Raw genomic sequence first — 22,625 nt, 5'->3', positions numbered from 1 at the left:
CCTAAACCTAGATTGTAAGCTCTTTGGGGCAGGGTCCTCTACTCCTGTGTCACTGTCTATATTCGTGTCATTTGCAATACCTATTTATTGTACAGCGCTGCGTAATATGTTGGCGCTATATAAATCCTATAAATTAATAATATTAATAAATAATAATAACGTAGCACCCCCTCCCAAATAGTGGTTCCTAAAACATGCAACAATAAAGTGTTTTGTTTAATGTATAAAGCTTGTGCATCACATAGTAACTACACTTCAGACCTTTTTTCTTTTACATTCATAACAAAAGCCTTTAGTTACGCTAGCTATCCGAACGTGCTAAAAAGAGGTAACTTGCCCAAATCAAACATGGCCGCTGACGTCTTGTTAGTACATGATAATGACTGCTTTTTGGTAGCTCAGCGCTTTTACCACAACTTGTGTGAGGCTGCGTATATGCACATGCGTATAAAACCGGAGCAACTATTGCTTGTATAATTTGAAAAAGGGCAACTCGCCCAAATCAAACATGGCGGCCGAAGTATTCCTGCCAGCACGTAATTAACCAGAATGCCTTGCGGATGCTCAGTCTCTTTCGTGCGGCCTGTTAACATCTAAGGCTGCTTCTCTGTATCCGCGTGTTAGATTTCCCAGGCTCGGAACTTTCTATCTGTGTGTGTGACCAGAGCAAGCCGCCAAAATGGTGAAGCCACGGTTTAAGGGACGGAGCACCATCAACCCGTCCAGCTCCAGCAGTAATCCTGGTGAGTTAATGGACTGGAAAGGTTTCCTGACACAGAACATATGTACACCATGGCAGACTTGTCAGGCACTGAGCTCACGTGATCTAAGGAGTTACACTCTAGTTAGGGATTATTTCCCATGTTTGTGCCCATTATTTTCCTTGGCGGAAACTTTTACACCTGACTGATCCTATCAACATTTCATTATTATTATTATTATTATTATTAATAATCTGTGTTTATAAAGTGCCAACATAACTTGCAGTGCTCTAGATTGGATTGGGAGGTGGCAGTGGTGCCAATGTTGTGCCAAGGCTGTGGGCATCTACAATGCCATGACTTACTATAGTGCATATTACATTACATATGTACATATTACTTATTAAGTGTATGGAGGAAGGGTTTAAAACCTCCATCAGGTTATCTGCGCTGCCGGTGTCCCCACTTGCAAGCTTTCCTTTCGCATCCTGTCCTTGGATTGTAATAAGAAATTAGGGGAAATTTCCTATAAGATGTCATCATGGCATGTTATTTCTTCTGCTCTGCTGATCGCTCTAAGATTTTGGATTTCTTATCCATTTCTTTCTCTATGGAATTGATCATTAGGACAAGTAGGGTGAATCTTCCAAGTGGAGATTCCCCTAGCTTTAAACCAATACCGCAATTTTATTTTCTACTAAAAATTAACACTCTTCCTATAGACTTTAATGTTCATAACGCGTCAGCTTTTCCCATTAGTGTCCCCTTTGAAATGTTTCCTTTCACTTCCTGTCCTGTAGGAAATAATCAGAGTGGAGCAATATTCAAAGTTTTCACTCTTGGAAGGTTGTTACTTGCGTCCTGTGACGGTGACAACTCCAAAGTTTACATTTGCCCTGATGATTGTAGTCATCCCCTACGACAGGATGAATATTTTCAGTGGAGACAAAGATAGCAATAGTTCAGCCGTTCCCTGTTCTATGCACAGCTCTGCCAGTAGGATCATTCTAGTATCTAATTCAATACTGCCTTCTCCTAGGTCAACATGCTGCAACAAGGGCATCAGTATTATTTTATTGTATTTATTTATCACTAATGAAAATATTTTTGTTTGCCTTTTAACCCAGGAATTTATTTTCCTTTTTAAATAAAACTAGGAGTGTTTTTGCTTTTCTCTAGTTTGTTTTCTTTGGGGAGTCTCTATACAGTAACCCCACAGTAGATATGGTTGCAGGCGGCGGTATATGGCGCATGGTCACTAGTTCTGTCTCTCCTCCCATACTCCTCATGTCAGAACTGATTGCTGTGAGGTTGGGATAAGAGCACTGGGCACCAAAGTAAATGTTTTCTCATATTTCTGGAATGCCAGTAATGATTATATTTTATATGTGAACAGATCGTGTGAAGGGTGCTGGAGGCAACAATATGAGGGACCGGGCAACTATCAAGCGCCTCAATATGTATCGCCAGAAAGAACGGCGGTAAGTGCACATTGCCATGGTGTTGGTTTGTGATTCTCTCTTGTGAGCTCATATTTCTCTTTTATCGAATCTATCCTAAGGGCCTAGCATTTGTTCACTTTTTTAATGTCTGATGTTCCTTGTCTGTGTTAATTTTTCATTTGTCACTTTCCCCTTGCTCATGTTCCATGAGAGCAACTACTACTTTTAGTTTCCCACCTCTATCCACTAATTTGGTATTGGAGATTCTTTCGACCTCTTTATCCCGAAATGGATTGCTAGGAATGATTGCCACGGCTCTCTGATCTAGCTGTACCCGAAGGTTGTTATACAACAATAGCAGACAAGAGTTGGGTCTCTCGGTTTCCATTGTTCTAGTTAAATAAAAGAATGGGCATTCTCAGATTGGTTGCTGCTTCTACTGGGGATTCAATGAACTGCTATGCCTCTTCTCAGAAATCACCAGAAAACGTAAACATACGTAGTACATTCATCTAGATTTTTCCCGGTATCTGAGCTCCTTCTTTTATTGTGTTAAAGACTGCTCCGTTTACAAGTAAATACTTTGTCTTCTTGGTTTACTATAAAGGGATAGCTTCATCTTTAGGTATTGATTTAATGTTAGGGGCACATGAAGGGTTTTAGGGTTACCCTTCAGGAGAGAAATTTTGTAGATTGCCAATGCTAACTCCTCCTTAAGAGAAGGTTCGTTTTACCGGCTGCCATACTGCAAAGTACATCTTACATGCCAGCAGTCAAATCATTTCCTTCCAAAGTAAATGTAACCTATTGTTATGTACTGTGAAAGGGTGGAAGCTTTTGTATGTTCCCCACTGTTCTCAGATTAGCTACATACCTTTACTTTGTCTCCATGAAGTTTGATTATTCGGATTTCCAACTAAAACTTGATGACTATTTACAGACAGGCATTGAAAATATCTGAGTAATGGGAACAAAACGTATTTAGGTATGTAGTAAAAGTATAAAGGTATGTAGCTAATTGTGTTTAAGGCTTAGTCTACACGGACGTTTTCCCCAGCGTTTAATCTGAGGCTTTTAAAGCTCTTGCTTGAAATCCCCATGCATTCCAATGGGCTAATCTACACCAGGACATTTCCTTCAGGCACGTTCACGAGCTTTATCCTAAACGTTGCTTGCAACGTTTAAAAAAATTAAAATGCTGGGTTAAAGCTGGAAAACGCCCAAAAGCACAGGCAAACTCTTCCATTAATTTCAGTGGGGCGTTTTCATGTGTTTTTGGGCGTTTTTAAGTACTTAAAACGTGAACTTGTGAAAACGCGGCAAGCTTTAAAATGCTAAACAAAGTGCATAAAAACGCAGTGGGAACGTTTACATGTGTTTTTATAAACGTCCGTGTAGACCCAGCCTAAAAGACATTTAAATTTTAGGCACACTTTACAGGCGATTCCCCTCTTTGTATTCCAGGTAACACAATTAGATTTAGACCCCAAGAAAGACTTGTAGATCCTCTGTCTCTGTGACCCATCAGGAAGTCACTGGAGATCTCTGCATTGGGTGTGCAGACAGTTGTCTTTCAATATTTTAATTTTCACAAAAAGAAAATATAAAACATATGGGGGGGACAATCAAAGGAACACAACAACATAAGAATATTAGATAAGCTCTGTACAATAAACCTGTAAAGTACAGACGGCAGTCTGATGGAATTTGTACCCTTTTACTCTTGATAAGTAATAAGAATAGGCAGAAGTTCTGGACATTTGATATACTATATTAGGATGCTGTAAACCCATAAAATCTGTTTATGAATGTAGGTTTGGCTCTCACTTTTTGTTTTTTATGCCTCAGAAACAACCGTGGGAAAGTGATTAGGCCCTTACAATATCAATCTTCAGTTGCATCTGGCACAGTGGCTCGAGTGGAGCCCAACATCAAATGGTTTGGTAAGTTCTTCATTGTGAGTTTTTTAATATCTACTATTGTGTTTGGAGTGCATTTAATAGATCTTTGTCTGTTTTTTTTTTTTTTTGTTCTGTAAAGATTTTTATTTTATACTTTTCTTTCCTAAATCAGGAAATACCCGTGTTATTAAGCAATCATCTTTACAAAAGTTCCAGGAAGACATGGAAGCTGTAATAAAAGATCCATATAAGGTGGTGATGAAGCAGAGCAAGCTCCCGATGTCTCTTCTCTATGATCGAAAGAGACCTCATGTAAGTCACTGAGCAGTTGCAAACCAAGCACATTGATGGAATTTTGTAATCTTCAATGTCTAATCTTAAAGAGCCATTGTTTGGTTTCTCTTGTATCACTAGTGTAGTGGAATAATTCACACCGAGAAAATCAAATGGTTTAAAAAAAACTTCTTTGCCATTGACCAGCCTCATGTGTAGGATGTGCACTTTGTCAGACATTTTTTTGTTTTATTGCTTGATGTGAGAGCATTAGGCATATGGAGTCCCCAAGTAGTACAACACTAGAAAGCATCATTATCCGGTAAAGTTTTTATTGATGTTTTTAGGCTGCTGCAAGGGACATCAGGTGTAGAAAATGGTAGGGTTTCTTCTATAATTCCACATAAGTGACAAAATGTTGGATAAAAGCTGCTGGAAGGCGTATTTCCAGTTCAGGCAACATTAGTTGCTGCTTCCAGCAATGAGATCTGTAGCATGCGTCTAGAATATAGCCATAGACGTCAACATCTAATTATTAGGATTCATTCATTCTAATTAAACTGTTTCCTGAGCAAATGTTACTTTCTAAATAGGAAACATCTTCTAAAAGGGCATATGAGTTGTGCAAACTTAGCAACTTGACTTTCTTCTTAGGTTTGATTTTATTACCAGACAGCATATGTTTTCAGATTTATTGGACATGGATAGTATTATACTGTCTAATAATATGACATAACCCTGTTCTCAAGCTGGGATCTTTCATCTAGTTTCAACTATTCCAAACCTCTTTATATTCATTTTTTTTAAGAAACATAACGTTCTGTTGTGCATACACGTCTAAAGCAGCAGTTTACGTTTTTCCCCATTAGCCTAGTGCACGTGTGTTTTATTAGATATAAAAGGGAAATGTTATCTCAGTATAAAATGGCCCAGAAACAGGCTGCAGCAACTCCTTCCAGAGAACCTGGAATTTATATTGGAAGAATAAATTAGCACACGTCTTGTATCTAATTAGAGATGTCAGATCTGTGGCATTCTCTCCTCAGTAGGATAATCGCCATGTTTTTTTTATTGGGCTGTGCTGTTTCAAGCGAGCATTTGTTTTGAAGGGAGAACCCTGGCAATGTAGAATTACCATGCTGGCAGGGTACGTGTGTGAAATTGGCCTTGGTTTATCCTCATGCTTTTGTTTCATCATAACCATTGGAAAATATCTTCAAAGAATTGAAGGCAAACCCTACAAAGGCGTAGTCAGAGGCACAAATATCCAAGGCTTTCCAAAAAAAATAGTGTTTAAACAGACCTCAAGATAACTCAAATGCAGTGCATGCTGCTGGGTTTGAGAAGCTTTTTGTTTCTTGCAAATAAGTTTTGAATAAATTATACATGGATTAAGTGGATTGTTAGGACCAAATTAATTTGGTCCTAGCTGTAATAATTTTTATTATATAATACAAACATACCTGGTAATAAGCCTGAAGTTCATCCCAGTATGTTTTTTTAGCTTTAATAAGAAAACCCCTGCAATAAACAGATCTTTTTTGCTCCCTTGTGGTTTGAATCCCACTCTCCTTCTCTTGCACCCTCGGCAGTGTGTCTTGGTCACCTGGTCCTTTTCCAGGTTCCAATGTTTTATCTATTTTGATTCCGCCTGTAGGTTTGAATTAACTTTGTGCATGTGCACAGGGATTTTAGTCAATCAGGCACTAAGTTATGCTGCATATGTACAACTATGTGTGTATTCTAGAGAAAATGTGTAAACCAGCAGATACATATGCATGTATGATCATTTTTGATGTGAGTGAACCATTGCAGCTTGCTCTCATCACACTGTTATGAAGCATTTATTGGTTTATCTCCTTTTCATACTTTTAATTGGGAAAATGGTTACAAATTCTGGCAGTGACAGGGGTCAACAGGATGGGCAGTGAGGAGTCTCTCCCCAAACCCTTACAGACTATACTCTTACCCTACCAGTAATTCCAAAAAGTGCTGCAGAGAAGGCAATGGTCAGAGGATGTGGAGGATCTGTCTTTCTGCAGATTCCTATGAACGCTGTTAGAAGCTGACTGTGTGCCATTAAATCAAAGCAATTTCAGTTTAAGAGGAGTCTGTAAAACTTTTTCTTCTGGTATTTTCAACAGAATTCCAAAGTTCACATCTTGGACACAGAAGCTTTTGAAACAACATTTGGTCCTAAGTCTCAAAGAAAAAGACCCAACCTTGCTGCTGGTGATATGCATGAATTACTGGTAAATGCAGAGGCTTCTGCAAAGAACTATGACCAGGAGAAAGACAGAGACTTAGTCACTGAGGATACTGGCGTCAGGTAAACATTTAGAAAAACACTCAAGACTTTGCCATTCTTCTGACAATTGTTTTTGTTTCTCTTTGTACCCTTTTAGAGAGATGTTTTCCTCTATTCCAGTCTCTGTGACCCAACAGAGCAAAATCTGTTAATAAAACACTTGGCAGAGTTTTTAATCCAAACTTTGTTAAATAGGTGAGCGAAATTGTTTTAGAAAAACTAAGAGCTGGCTGGTGGTGTGGTGGGTTCACAGCACATTATGGCCAACTTTTACTTTGGTTAAGCAATAGCTGCTTCATTCACCATCTTCATTAACACTATTTTACTTTATACCATGGGGCATCCAGTGATTTTGTAACATTTGTAGGCTTCACCATTCGGTATATTCCAGATGCAAAGAGGGTGCATGTCACTCATTGTGGTGAGTCTTGGCAATAAGTTGTCACCTTGAGCTTGGATTGTCAATGAGTCCAATTGTCATTGAAGTCAAATCAAAATCTCATTAACAAAATTCTTTAATCTATGTGTGATGAAAGATATGATCATAGCAAGCTTTTAACCGCCCCAGTGTTCTAATTCTCTCTGTAATTCCATGCAAAAAGCGTTACATTTTTTTTTTGCATGGAAATATCCTAATATTATTTATACATTGTAGGCTATAATTCTTAGGTACAACTCGCCAAAATATGTCCAATATTTAATAATGTTAATAAATGTAAAAATAAACTTTAAATAAAAAAACACAAAAATCTGTTAAAAAAAATAGGTAAACTTGTAATAAAACTGTACAGTAGCATATATAATATATATATATATATATATTATATGAAGATTTCTTTGTATTGGACTCAATACAGCTATTTTGTATTGAATCCAATACAAAATTATTTGAATTTCCCGCCACTCCTCCTGCCTACACAGATGCATGCACTGACGTCACCGGGAAGCCCCGGAGATTGTCTTTGCATCCCCTGGCTGAAGATCGAAGAGGAAGGATGTGTCCCCAGGATGAAGGGGGTTGCCAACAGAGCAAGGTAAGTTGTCTTTTTTTTAAGTTTAAAGCGATCACGAGTGTGAGGGTAAAACCACCCCGAGTCACACTCCGGAATACTGCTAGGGGGTTTAAGACACAAGACCCCTAAATTGGGCTGAAGACAAAGACCTTTTTTGCATAATAATCATATGATTTTTATTGCCAGCTTTATTTCATTGTTTATATTTTTTAACAATTGTATTCAGGGAGTATTGGTGACTTGTTTAAATTTTAGGAAAATGTTATTTGGCTGCTTAATTGTAAAATGTTTTTCCTTTTTCCATTTAGAGAAGAAGCTCAGGAAGAAATATATAAAAAGGGACAGTCCAAAAGAATCTGGGGTGAATTATACAAGGTATTCAAAATATTTTCAAGCATTATAATAGTATAATAGTATAATGGCTATAAAAGAACTGTGCAGTAATGTATAGCCATAAAGGTTTACCCTTTTTTTTCTTGTGCAAACAGTTTATAGTGATCCCTATGACTGCTATGCTAACTGACCGGAAAAAGGCAAAGATTTGTCCTGCTTACAGCAGGGACTTCCTTTTTTATGTTTTACAGTTGCTGGGTTTTTGTGGGCAAGGCAAGTACAGATTCAACATTTTGTATTTAGGAGTTTGCCTTCTTGGCTTACTCCTTTATACTCTTACCAATATGCTAGTTTATTTTCCTAAAATCTTGCCACTTTTATGACATACCTTGTTTTAAATCCATTGAGTTTAATCATTTGGATTTCAGGGGGATCATGACTGGTGGAAGAGGTCTGCAGGCTTCTGAAATAATTTCCACCTGTCAATGTCCCTCAGCCCTCATGGGAAATTTCAAGCAAAAGGTACATTAAAAGTAAATCCAGATATTTAAATGGTAAAACTCAGTACAGAATTAAAAAAAATGTATCACTTTAACAACTTACATTTTTACCTCTAAACTGAATTTGTCCTGTCAAGAGAGCTGAGCTGTAGGGGATTCAGCACGTCCATCCACCAAATACTGCCTGCTATAGAGAAAGAAGTAGTAACTGGTAAAGTTTATTAGGAAGCTCCTGCTTACAGGCATTGTTTTACAATAGATTACTGCACAGATCTCGAAGAAAAAAATGAAGGCACACCAAAACTGAAGCTGGAATGCATGTTTCAATTTAGACAATATTTGCTAATTCTGGTGTTCAGCTTTAATGAAAAACATGCTTGGCACTTTTTTAATTTCTATTCTCTACAAGCTTTGTGTGTAATGTCATTGAAGTAAAATGGATGTGGAGTTATTTGTCCAGACATTGCTGAGCTGCAAGTGTTTAGTGAAAATAAATAAAATTATTTTACCCACATGCAGATCTCTTAAAAAAAAATAAATAAATAATATGACTGTACCAAGAGGATCATATTAAAACTGATGAAAAGCAAATGGACATTGTTTTGATCAATTGTTTCCAAAGCAAATAATGTGCAGGGACTCGGACTAATTTCAAAATGGTGTGAAAATGTTCAGCAAAAGTCAGACTGCCTGTTCTGGTTCTGCTGATTAATAGCAGGGCTGACATACACTCGGTAAGTTAGAAAAGGAGACGACGGACCACATTAGTTTGGTTATTTATTTAGTTTACCTAAGCAGCTGCCCCAACACACCTGAAGGAAAAAAAATAGTAAATAAATGGAAATTCAAATAATAAAATACATGTGTACAAGTGTAGTGCCTTTTTTCCAGAAAAAAAAAACCCTTAACAAAAGCATGTTAAAATGAATCCATAAAAAAGCAATAGGATTGTGATCTACAGCTGTGGTCTCCAACCTTTTTGGTCTCACTGACCACTAAAATTATCGGCTCCAGAGCGCGCATGTGTGAAGTCATTATACAAAAACTCTGCTCACTCTCCCATCGCAGATCAGAGCCTGGGATGGGAGAGTGGGCAGGTTAAAATGGGGATTTGTACGGGGGGCGTGATTCGCGGCTCTGGCCGGTGTGCTTTGCCAGCAGGGTCCTTTTCCTGATCCCGCTTGGGGGATGGGGGCCACTGGCCAGAGCCACTAACCACAAAAATTTTCTCGCGGATGTCGCCCATGTTCTGTGAGATCGGGTGACGTAGCCAGAAGATGGAGGACTTCGGCGGCGCCCAGATAAAGGCGGGACTCAAGCGAGGACAGCATGAGAGAAATCTGGGTCTTTGTGGCAGTGAAGGTGAGTTGAAGAGTTTAGGTCAAAATCATTTTGTTTTAAATGCAGGTTGGGACCTTCTTCATGGGTTGCTCCCTTTTGTATTTAGATCAATAATCAATATATTTTCCACATAAAATGTAAAGCTTTAAAACTGATCGTACTGAAGTCACTCCACTCCATACTTCTGAAGAAGTAGTAATGATGCAACAGGTAGGGTGGAGCTAAGATGATGGACCATAAAGAGCGAGCACTTTATACTTTTGTGTTTCATCTGGAATGCACAGATTCTTGATCTGAGTACAGAAGAGATCCCATGAAGGGGGTTCCCCCCTAATTTAGAACATAATGATTTTGACCTAGCAGCCTTTTAGCCAGTAGTATGAATCCGAGTGGTAGATCCCTTTCCTGTGGAGTGTTACAGAAATGTGAGTGTTACACTTACAGATTACTGGGGATCATATTTGTTGCCATTTATATATTTGACATTTTCTTGATTAGGCAGAGATGTTTTGCTTTCATGTATATGATTATTTAACATTCGTGTGTTATTTATAGGCCTGGTAACCTAGTTTCTTCATTGTTTGCTTATTTAGGTGTAGTTTGGCAATGGTGGTTAGAATCTTCTGTATTCATTGGACTGAGTTCTGATGGGCAGTGCTAACAAATGTTTGCAACAACTCTGCCAATGTATTAATGTACAGGCCTGTGTTAATGACATGTGGTGGGTGGAAAATATCAATATCTAGTAAGCTAGGTTCGATAATTGTATTCCTCATCTACCCACAGGTGATTGATTCCTCTGATGTGGTAATACAAGTTCTGGATGCCAGAGATCCTATGGGAACCCGCTCTCCTCATATCGAGGCTTATATCAAGAAGGAAAAACCATGGAAGCATTTGTTGTTTGTCCTCAATAAGTGTGACCTGGTTCCCACATGGGCTACGGTAAGATATTCATGTACTGGCCCTGCTGGTTTTTCAAAATGACAAGTTAACAAAAATGTAAAGGGACAGGATTAAATAGGAAATATTCCTTGTGACACCTGTTTTAGCTTTAGATACAGTGTGGTACACTGTGTACCGTTATTAAAGGACTTCAGGTAGGATGTACCAGGGATAAATAGCCTGAGGATCCATGTGAGGTAGTGATCTGTAGATGACAAACCTCTGACCTGTTTAAGGCTTTTTGATGTAAATGTTTTTTTAGGGATTCCCTGCTCAAAGATTACCTGCAAAGCCCTCTTATTACTGAAATTAAAGGTCAAAAGATCTTTCTCTGCAGGTGTTAGCAAGCGGTGTGGTTGCTTTTCTGTTTTCGGTTGGGTTAAAGATGGTATAGATGGTCACCTATTTAACTTTCATAGACTTGGATAGATATGATTTCCAAATGTCTACTTTGCATTTGTATAGAAAGGAAGCATTTGTGAAGATGTGCAAAAAAAGAGGGTGTTTAAACCACTGTGGCTCCACCATGGGTCACACGACACCCGCTGTCTGAATTATACCTTTATATTGGTGGGACTTTGGGCATTTTTTTTTCCTTTTTTCTTTTTCAATCCTTCCTGTGATAAAAAATGTATTAGTACTGTTGGTCAGAAAAACTTCTGTTTATAATGCCAATTTTTATTCTTTCAGCCCTGTGGTTTACATTGATATTGTCAAAAAAACCTGTAATTTCATGGTAGATAAGAATAGCTTTGCTCCTGAACTCTTCTGTCCGTGAAACCTCAGATTTTGTTTGATGCGTGGCTTCATTTCATGTGACATTTTTTTGGTTGAATATCTTGAACCATCTCTTAAAGATTGTAGTTTTGTATAGTACTTTCAAGGCTGTCTTTAAAGCTGACCTTTCTTGCATGTATGCTAGAATACTTAGCTAAGGCTGGCCATGGCAACCGCAACAGAGGATCTTGGTCTGACATCAGAAAGGAAAAGATAAGCTGGGACTGTGCGGTTTTGCTTTGCTTTGTTTTCCATATAAGCACTCAGTAGTGGATTTTCACAAGGATTTCCTTATTCCCTTTTATATTTGGACAGTTTGAGAATTCAGAATAAGAATTCAGTAAACCAAAACACCTGGACATCATACTTATATGTAGGAGAAAAATTACCCATGATTTTACAGTGTCGTCCATGATTTTTAACCAGTGGTGATCGATAATGAACAAAAATGTGCATCTCTGTGAGCAGAGGGGTAGCTATTCCTTGGTATACTTATTTCATATATTTCAAATATTTTTTATTACATGTTATGTTCTAATGCAGGAAAGCTGTCAACGGATGTCTGTCTTCTATTAGTGAAAATTCATTGGATTGTTTTAAGAGCACAGAAAGGCTTTGGCATTTAGAAGAATTTGCTTTTGCTGTGGGTAATACTCTTGTTTTGTATGAATAAGAGTTTAACAAACCCCAGGTTAAAACGCTCATTAGAGATGCATTTATTAGAGACTTTTAATATGTCTTTAGATCTGGCTGAATAGGAAAATAATTGGGAAATCCTAATTCATCTTGAAGCAAATATTTCATGGTTTCAAGTCGAAATCTGTTCAAACATGCTTTTCCTTAGAAGTATAGTTCAAGTCCATTTATTTGTATTTTTAAATCGAGAGGCTTAATTCTGCTTCAAATGTATTGCAGGCTGTAGGTAGAATCTTAGAAGCTCATGAATAGTCTGTAAAACAGAAACATGATGAAAATCTTTTCTCTATGCAGAAACGCTGGGTTGCCTGTTTATCTGAGGAGTATCCGACGTTGGCCTTTCACTCCAGCCTTACCAACCCGTTCGGCAAAGGTGCTTTCATCCAGCTTCTCAGGCAGTTTGGAAAGGTAATGGAGAGGTTGGGTTTCACCATCAGTTTTGCATTAAATGAGATGTTATTTTATTATGAATTCCCTTGGTAAGATGGGGGTGAAAAAGACATATTTTATAGATTTGAAAATGATATATTGTACAGATATTTAACAAATACTTACATAAGATATTTAACAATTACTTACAAAGCTCATGTTTACTTGTCTTTTCTTAACAGTTCTGTTGGAAAAAAAAATCATATTTACATAGCTGGTCTTCTAGGGTAGGAGTGAACTGAAATAAATGAGTGACTCTCTGTCCCCCAAACTCCCGTTCCTGATTGTCCTGTTCTAATAAGACATATGACATTTCAGTTATCTACCTGGGCTCTTGGGAAACAAAAAAAAAAAAAAAAACTCTGCTGACATGGTGAACCCTATAAATTACCCTACATTTGATGACATTTCCAAAATATGAAAAAATGGACCTAAAATCATCATGGGTTGTATAAACACTTTGGTGATAACAGATGAGGGAAATTATTATTATTAATAAACAGTTTTTTTTTTTTATAGCGCCAACATATGACAATATGTTGGCGCTATAAAATGACAGACAAATAGAGACAGTGATACAGGAGGAGGAGAGGACCCTGCCCAGAAGAGTTGAAATGAATAATATGCTTCTTTTTGCCTTGTCACCCTTCTTTTTACTGGTACCAATCTCAATGTAATGTGCAGCTTACTGGACTTTGAATACACAAGACAAAATGTTTTTGGCTTTATAACTTTAATCCATTCCTTTGAAAATTTATGGGAGTAAGATAAAGGGAGAATAAATAAACAAGGCTTTGTCTAAGCCGTCCCAGTTTATATACTATATTGGCTGCCCTCTGAGTGACTTTGTAGCCCATGATATCTTTTTTGCCACCTCCCTCTTTTTCTGGTAATTGTTGCAGTTCATCATTTGTTGCCAAGGCTGACTGAATGTCAGTCCAGTGCTCTTCAAAATTAGCATTTGACATGCTACACATGGTTCTTTTAATAAGGTTAACCCCCATTTATGTTGTGTGCTTTTCTGTAATTGCTCTTTAAAAGTCAGAGAAGTGTTTAAAAATTATTACATGGCATAGGTATGGGATAACTATTGTACTGCATTTTTTTCAATTTCAAGCCAAGCTTAATTGTTGTAATACTTACAAGAAAACAGATGATCATCAAAAGAGCAGGCACTTAACAATGATTATCTGGCGAGTCAGCTGTAGAATCTACTGGCATGTTCAGCTATGTTTAAAAAAGCCTGTGTAGGTGCCAAAAACGCAAATGGTGCTTTTCATAGCTAATTGCTTTGGCAGTTCAAACCATATATATTTTCAGTCAAAAGTTGTGATGTCACAGTTTAAAACTTTGAAAATTTAGGCATATTGTGTAACTAGTGCATTTCAGGACACGAGCGTAAACCTATAATTTCTATATTTTTGCTTCAGTGTCATTTGCACTATCTTTATGTTGTCAGATTTTTAACTTGTCCTGTCCTTGTCACAGCTTCACACAGACAAAAAGCAAATCAGCGTGGGATTTATAGGATATCCAAATGTGGGTAAAAGCTCTGTGATCAACACCTTAAGGTCAAAGAAGGTCTGCAACGTGGCTCCAATTGCTGGTGAAACAAAGGTAGCTTCTATACCAAATTTATGTTATTTAGAGGGAAAAAATATCCTGGCAGAAAGAAATCCGCATGTGTCACATGAATGTCTATTTTTGACACAACTTTAGATTTCAGTTTAGCATATCTAAGTGATTGTGGTAACTCGTATTTGATTTATGGTTTATTGCTGTCAGCTTTAACCTTTGTGAAAGTTAACTAATTACTTTTGCAGCTGTCTGTGAGGCTTGATGGCATTGAAAGGTAAGCCATGGCCTTCATAAATATAACAGGAAATGCCTTGTCTGTGCCAGTGGTAAGCATTTAAGTATTTCTTTTTGGACCTACAACAATCTTTTCTGCCTAGAGCAGCAGCTGGAACTTTCATAGATTCTTTTTATTTCTTTTAGTAGTTTATATGAGGAGTTTAGCTTTCAATGCTCGAGCAAACTAGTAAAACATTTTAGAGAAGGATTTTTATTTACATGAAACGCAGGTTAAAAAAAAGTGTTACTCATGGATTTCTGTTGATGAATATCTAGGGTTTCTGTATTTTAAGCAAAAAGGATATTTTAAGATTTTCATTTCTCCATTTGATTTAGTCTGTGGTGGTATGACTAGCAAACAAACACATGCTGCAGAAATGTTCTATTAGGTTATAACTAATTAATTTTTTCATGTGGCCAGTTGCAAAACTGTTGCACTGAACTTGATTTATTTACCATTTTAAAATTATGCAAACATTTGCATGCTACGTAGAAGCTGCATTTTACATGTTGCTTTTCTTTTTGTAGGTTTGGCAATATATCACTCTTATGCGTCGGATATTTCTCATTGATTGCCCTGGTGTGGTTTATCCATCTGGAGACTCAGAAACAGACATAGTGCTAAAAGGAGTGGTAAGTACACTCAGTATGATGTAAATGGGGACAGTAAGTAGATAGTCAAGTGGAGGAGGGATGCTGTTTTCCTGCCATATCTGTAGTATTATGTAGTAATACTATGCATTAACCACCACCACCAACTTGGTATTCTTTTTTTTTTTTTTAAGCTGATTTGTGTTTTTTATTTAATTTTATTAAAAGTAATTTTTTTTTTTTTTTTTTACATGACTGTGTGTTTCAAACTTTTTTTATATTCATGATATCTACTAGACCCTTGTTCAGACATATTTCTGTAAGTTACAGGTCTACAATTTAAAAAAAAAAATTCATGAAAAACAGTGTACCGCTTTTGGCACAGAAATCTAGACATCAGTGAAATGCCCAGGTGGTTAAAGGAGTGTGATAGCAAAGCAAGGAGGAGAAATTATACAGGATTAGCCACTCGTTTCACATTTCAGGATTTGAACAAAAACTGCTTCCCCTGCAGCTTCAGCTGCTTTGCTGATGCAATCTCTTATAGTCTCCAACAGACTCACCTAGGCACAACGTTCCATAAGCTCAGGATATTAGGGGTCTGCTAAAAACAATGGATTTGCTGCAGGCATTAGCTAGTGTCAATCTGCAGCTTCTGAAACTGACCCCAGATTTGGGCTTTACTACCTGTTTTGCAATAAATGATTTGCCTAAATGGTTGGTTATATTACAACTGTTATACGTGCATTGATTTAGGACTCTGATTTGTTTATTCTTGGTAAATTAGGATGTTTAATGTTTTTCTTTAAACTGTCTAGGTACAAGTGGAAAAGATTAAAAGCCCAGAAGATCACATACCTGCTGTATTGGAGAGAGCAAAACCAGAATATATCAGCAAGACCTACAAGATAGATTCGTGGGGAAATGCTGAGGATTTCCTTGAGAAGCTAGCTTATAAAACTGGAAAACTGTTAAAGGTTGGCAAAATTTAATCTGGTAAAAAAATACGTGAGGTATTGGTTGCTGGATAGAGACACCTTTCACAAATTCAGGGGAGAAAAGTTTTTGCTAGCAATATGTGTAAGTTCCTTATAAATCTAATGACTGTTATGGCGAATTGGGGTGTTGCATTAATGAAAAGCCTACTACTTTCAATATTTGGTACCTCTAAGTATAGTTCATATGCGTGCCTCCCTCCCACAATGTAGTATTGGATGTGTGTATATATTTCTACGTTTTTAGTACCTTGTTGAAGCCTATGGTAAATGCCTTGAATATGTTTTATAAACTGGATATTTTTTCTAAATATTGCAGGGTGGAGAGCCAGACAGACAAACCGTATCAAAGATGGTTCTGAATGACTGGCAGAGGGGAAGAATACCGTTCTTCGTAAAACCGCCTAACGCTGAACAACCCTCAGAGGTAACATCTTTGACAAGTGATGCATGGTATTGTTATGGGATCTGTGGAGATTATTGATCTCTCCAAAATGGTAATTGAATGAAACCCTAAAGCAGACCTAAACTCAACATTTTTTACTGTACATAAAAGGGTAAAAATTGTAATTTATTTTTAAAATGTCTTGTTCGCAGCAGCATGTGTAGTAAGATCGGCGATCTTTTTCCCCCATCTACGTCACTCGATCTTGCACTTGCCCAAATGTGGAATTGTCAGGCGGCTATTTACAGAGCACATCTTTGGCTAAAATGTACTGGCAGCTTTACAAAATAAAGACCCATACGTGCATACTTTACCATTATGCGCTTCGATACTTACATGGCACCCTAACACACTTTCCTAACTCATTTAAATTGCTGCTCATGGTCTGTTTCTGTGAAGGGAACAATTCTGCATGCATGCATTTTTGGGTATTTTTGGGTCAGCTTTTCAGCTAGGTAGGATGCCTTAAGGCAATGCAAGGTGGTGCATGATATATTGCATTTTAGTGTAGAAGAGCTCACTTGAATGATGTGACAGAAAATAATATTCACTTATTTGGACTACTCTGAATTTTTTTCTTTTAAACTACAGAAAGGGGAAACCTTTTCACTCGTCTCAATTGTTTTAAAGCATAATAGTTTATGTAGTGCCAGCTTGCTATGTTTTGATATACACTATGTTGCTTTATTTTATCATGTTGAAGATAATTTAGAATACATATGTTACCACTTAGAAGATGTTTACTTAGGAGAATAACCCTAGAAAGAACATTCATACTAGGTGAATATGGCAAGTAAAAGGTAAATAAGTAGGATATGAAGTTCCTGACAAACTGTAGTTTTACAGATTGATTTCCTTGTCCTATTTATTTGCTAGGCTTTGCAAATATCTCAGACAACTCCATCAGCAACTGTTGTAAATGATGAGAGCATTGACGATGAAAACACAGTTTCAGATGAACAGGAAGCAGCACTTTTAGAAAAGCAAGAAATTAAAGAAATTCTTTCACAAGTGCGGCAGAATTTTGGCAAGATCAACGTTGCATCAGAGTTTTCACAGGAGGACTTGGTACCTATAGAAATAGATGGTATGTCAGACATTTCAGACTTGGACTCTGAGGAGGCTGAAGACCCATCTGGAGAAGAGGAGGAAGATCAAGCTACTAACTTTGTAGACGAGGGCAACGGTGCAGAATTCATTGATCCTCAACAAGCTGAAAAACAAAGTTCACAAACACTGTTGAAAGATCTGGATGATAGAATAGCAAAGTGCAAGAAATTCCTTGATAAAGCCAAAGCCAAACGATTTTCTGCTTTAAGGTAATGGTTAAGGCCATCAACGAATACTTTCAAACTGTTTACCTTGTAAGTAACATTTAACTCAGTCCAACTCCTTTGATCACCTGTAATTTTGCAGTGTGGAATTAGAGTTACAATGATAGTTTAGGTGCTTACTGGGCATAGTGGAATGCTCCTTATGCCTACAGCAGGTCGATGTCCTTCCCCTCATTCCCTCTTCCTAACCTCTTAAAATGCTTATACAGCCACAAAACAAGCACCTGTTTTTGCTGTGTTAGTGTTAGCCTAAAAGATTTTTTTTTTAGGATTAAATTAAAAAAAAAACTAGCACAAAAAGTTATTTGACATACTTCAGAAAGGGATATTATCTAGTTGCTACAGGCAATCATTTTCTATCTAAACCCCAAAACAAAAATCAAATATTTTGCAGTTTACCAGTTCCTGGTGTAACTTTCTTCTAAAATTCTTGTGTCCTTGTAACTGTCTGTTGGCTAAAATCTCAGACAATACTTTTGTGCCTTCTCAGTTCTCTTCCCCTAGGTAACTGGCATAAGGAGATGGAGGTGTCTTAGTCCAAATCAGAAGCGTAACCTGGAGCGGCAATGCTGCTTCTGCATAGATGCAGTACAGTGTTGTTACCTTAGGATAGAAAGTTTGTTACTTGCAGGTTAATGGCTAGTTATCCTTCCCAGATTATTTCCAAGAACCCCCTGTGAAGGAAAATTATGTATTAGAAATCCAGAGGGTTGCAGAGGTTTAAAATTATGTTAATGTGTTTAAAGGCCATTTATTAAATAATAACTTCTTGCTTTTTTGGTTGAGGACTTGCCAGTTCTTAAATGAATAAGTAACATTTCTCTCGTTAGCACTTGTTGTGCAAGAGAATAAAACTAGCACCACATGTTGGGAAGCCATGGGACAGGAGCCATTGGGTCTGTTTTGAGACATCCGCTAATGAAATGTTGGCATGTTGGCACATTTGGTTATTTTTTAAATTATAATTAGTGTTGGTTAAAAAGTAATGTCCATAGAACAAGATGTTCAGTGCAAAATAAATGAGAACAATAACTGAATAGTAAATTAAAATTTTTATTTATTTATTCTTCACTCTCATAAAGAGGGAGCTTTGCACAGTTGTATGATTAACTTCACTGCTCCTGAAAACCAGCAGTGCAATATGGATCATTTATTACTGTAGCTGAAAGGCCATTTTGTTTAGGACATATATTTTTTTAACTAGTCATTATTTTATTTCATATTTGTGTGTCTAAACAAATGGATGGCTTACAATGTACAATCTGTGCATTGTCATCTTTTTTTTTTGTTGGCAAGTTGTTGGCCACCCTCAGGCAGCTGTATGTCAGAGCTAAATTAGATCTTTAGCAGAAATTAATGCTCCATCCTATGCCTACCACCAAAGGTGCTTTAAAGTCTATTATGCTTGTAGTACCAGGAATTGAAGGCTCAACACTTTATAATGGGACAGGTCCACTTTTACAAAGCCCCAAGCATTTTCACAACACTTTTTTAGGCCAAACCTCCCTAAAACTGGGAGGAGCCACAGTGTCTATTGGGCACCATGCTATTTAACACCTGGGGATGTTGGATAGGAGTGGCAGCCCTAGCTCTTACATTTAGCAAATATTGGATTAGCCATCTGCTTGACAGTCAAATGGCTTACCATGCTGATACAGGTGTTGTGTAGTAGTACAGTGCACTGGCAGAACTGGTACATTCACATTTTTCTTTGGTGGAAGTTGGTGCATTTGACAGCCTATTCAAATGAATGGGCTGCCCTAATGCAGCATTAATGCACCACAGTGGTGTAAATGTGCCCTTGTTGTATGCTGTAGAGAGCTGTGTTCCTTGGAAAGAAGAAGGAAGTTAATGTATTCTAATTTTTGTTACTTCCAGAATCCCTAAAGATCTAGGTGAACACATATTTGCAAAAACCAAAAAGAGTGATGAAGCTGAGAAATCGCAACAAAATGAAGGTAATTTTACACTTTTTGTGAATCTTTTACATAATTTGTGAATCTGCTCATGTTACTTAGAGCTGCCACCCACATTTCCCACCTTTTAACTAATAATGCCTTTAATTACCTGGCCTCTTTACTTCAGTGCTTAAGTTTAATATTTTTTTAACTATATCTGCCATGTAATAATTGTGTGACAGGCTTATTTACTTAAGGTGTCCCAATCACAGGGACTGGTAAAATAACAATGCTCTATGTTTTACTATAAGAAAATTGAACCAATACACAAGTACCAGGAGATGCTTGCTTTTATAACCTATTGCTGGTTTTGCAAAATTATGGCCACATGTTCATCCTAATGTTTTCTGGTCTATTCTTTGTTTTAAAAATATATTTTTGTGCAGTTAGCTTAGTTGTATTTTAGCAAAAGCATTTTCAATTTCAAACCATTTTATTTAGGATTATTGGACATCTTGGAATATTTTATATATGTGGTAATGAGGCTAACTTAGAATCCTAAAAGGGTTTATTTCTATGTTTACACAATGGCACAACAGCAAGCATTATCTTGCCTGTAGCTGGAGTGTTGACAGCGTTTCGATCAGTGTTGCTTTGCTTCTATTTTGGTGTTGATGGAAACACAAATCTGGCTTTAGCTATGGGATGCTTACAAGCAATGTGCCAGAACCCAGATATTATATCCTACTGTTTTTGGTGATCATCTATATGTATATTATGGATAATTTAAAGATAGTCAAGTAAATATAGTATAGGAAGCCCACCATAGTGTATCAAAAATCTACCTACCCTGCCTAGGGTCACTGGATAGAGAAATCCTGCTACAACATAGTTGTGCCTGTTCAATCCATGCTCCCAGTTGTTAACAATAGTCATGTTGTGTTTGTTCTATCTAGCTGGAGGTGGAGCTTTTAATGATGGGGTAGGGAAATGGCAGTCTGTGGCTTTGGTGTTGGAAGCCTCTCCTTGGCAGGCAAAATCCCCACATCTGGCCACCAGAAGCTCCACCTTTTGTCTGCCTCCGTGTTGATAGGAGGTGGCATTATTATTTACAACTGGCTGAGTTTTGCAGCTGAGAGGCAGTTTTTTGTGTAAGTGCAATTTTTATCCTTAAAGCTGTAAACTAATATCTGATTATTCACAGGAAAGAGTAAACTGTTAAAGAAAAGGAAAAGACCTGAAGAGGAGGAGGATGAAAAGCCACAGAAAAAACTCACATCAAAAGAGGTATGTACCATATATACTGGAATATGAACTGATCCAAATATAAACAAAAGTTCTTATTTTTAGCTAATCATACAAGTAACTTGCTTTTACTCAAGTATGAATCTAGGGCCTAAAATATGACCCCACAGCAAATACTCAAAACAATAATCAAAATGCCCATAAAACTAACATTTTTAAATACATTCATGGTGTGTGGTTTTTAAAATCTTTATTTAAAAGGGAAACTTTTAATAATCTTTTGTTCATGGTTTGCACACCAGTAGATGGTGCTGTTTCCTTGTGTGTGTAATTAACTCTTTATTATCAAAAGGCAGGTTAATTACACAATTTACATGACACAACACCATCTACTGATGTGACCCGAGTATAAACAGATTCTTTGACACAGCACTATATACTGATGTGATCTGAGTATAAACAGATTCTTTTTGTAATATTTTTGGAGGTAATAAGAGATAAGGGGCAGTTAGATGTAAGTATAATTATCCTTTAAGGAGACATGTCATCTTTCCTTTATAGGTTGTTGGATAACTCTATTTGTTGGGTAGTACAGGTTACTCTGTAGAAGGTCTAAGCATTTACATGCCAAACTTAATGCTTTATGAAAATAAATTTTCAAGTATGCCATCTAACATTGCCCCTAAGTGCACTGTTACTATTATTAGATTTCGGCTGGTCTTTGCAGCCCCCAAAAAAATTCTGGTTTTGGTCCTTGTGCTGAAGGAGCAGGATGTGAACAGATTTAGGAAACTGTAGACCTTAAAGCCCAGCTAAAGCAAAAAAAAAGACCAGAAAGACAAATTCCCTAAGCAAATATATATTTACAATAGTGTAAATTATATTACAATATTACATTGACTAAAATTACCAATTCAAAACCCCCTTATGTAGCTGTGTTTGCCCATAGCTGTATAGCAATAGGATCTGATCTGCCATTCCTATAGGTTTATTAACAGATTGAGCTTTTAAAGTTGCTATACCTACAATCTGTGACCAGCATTGCCTCCTAAGGTAGACACACAGTTCTATTGCGATAAAGGGATACTGTGATGTAGTCAGGCATTTTTTGTTTTCCTACTTAAGTGTCATGTCTGATTTCAGAGATAAAAAAAAGGGATTAGTTGCTGCTTTACTGATTTTCCAAGAGCAGTTAAACAAAAATCAAGACATAAGTTTTATATTCTAATGTTGTAAACTTTTGTTCTTATATTTACAGAGAAGGCGATTAGAGAGACAACAGCACTCAAAGAAAGTTGGTGCACGATATTACGACACACACAATGTCAAAAACAAGAATCGCAACAAAAAGAAAGTGGACCCCCAATCCCAAAATGTCAGAAACAGGAAGACAAAGCAGAAACATTGATTTTTGTTTCATTATTAAATAGTTAAATTTTTACATAGTGTCTTTTTTTTTTTTTGAACTTTGGAATATGCTAAAATGTCCTTGCAGCCAACTTCTTGTACTGCAGTGGGTAAAAGGTAATGTCTAGGGCACCATTTAAAAGCTGTCATACTTTCTATGCATCCCCAGTGCTAACCTGTTACACATATTCTCCACA

The 22,625-nt window shown here is 37.1% G+C and overlaps 1 protein-coding gene across 1 annotated transcript; it reads left to right on the top strand.

The window, feature by feature from the left end:
- The first annotated feature begins 557 nt into the window (after window positions 1-557).
- On the top strand, window positions 558-22,462 carry GNL2 (G protein nucleolar 2). The gene is made up of 16 exons (XM_072419583.1): window positions 558-743; window positions 2,098-2,182; window positions 3,992-4,086; window positions 4,217-4,356; window positions 6,462-6,646; window positions 7,947-8,013; window positions 10,599-10,757; window positions 12,525-12,638; window positions 14,148-14,276; window positions 15,042-15,146; window positions 15,923-16,081; window positions 16,419-16,526; window positions 17,421-17,863; window positions 19,757-19,836; window positions 20,981-21,063; window positions 22,280-22,462. The coding sequence occupies exons 1-16, from the start codon at window positions 680-682 to the stop codon at window positions 22,427-22,429; spliced, it is 2,166 nt and encodes a 721-aa protein (XP_072275684.1). The 5' UTR covers window positions 558-679; the 3' UTR covers window positions 22,430-22,462.
- Window positions 22,463-22,625: the final 163 nt, after the last annotated feature.

The sequence above is a fragment of the Pyxicephalus adspersus genome, chromosome 1, assembly GCF_032062135.1.
Source record: "Pyxicephalus adspersus chromosome 1, UCB_Pads_2.0, whole genome shotgun sequence".
In the NCBI taxonomy this organism is placed as follows: Eukaryota; Metazoa; Chordata; class Amphibia; order Anura; family Pyxicephalidae; genus Pyxicephalus; species Pyxicephalus adspersus.
This window is presented reverse-complemented; position numbering and strand designations above follow the sequence as displayed.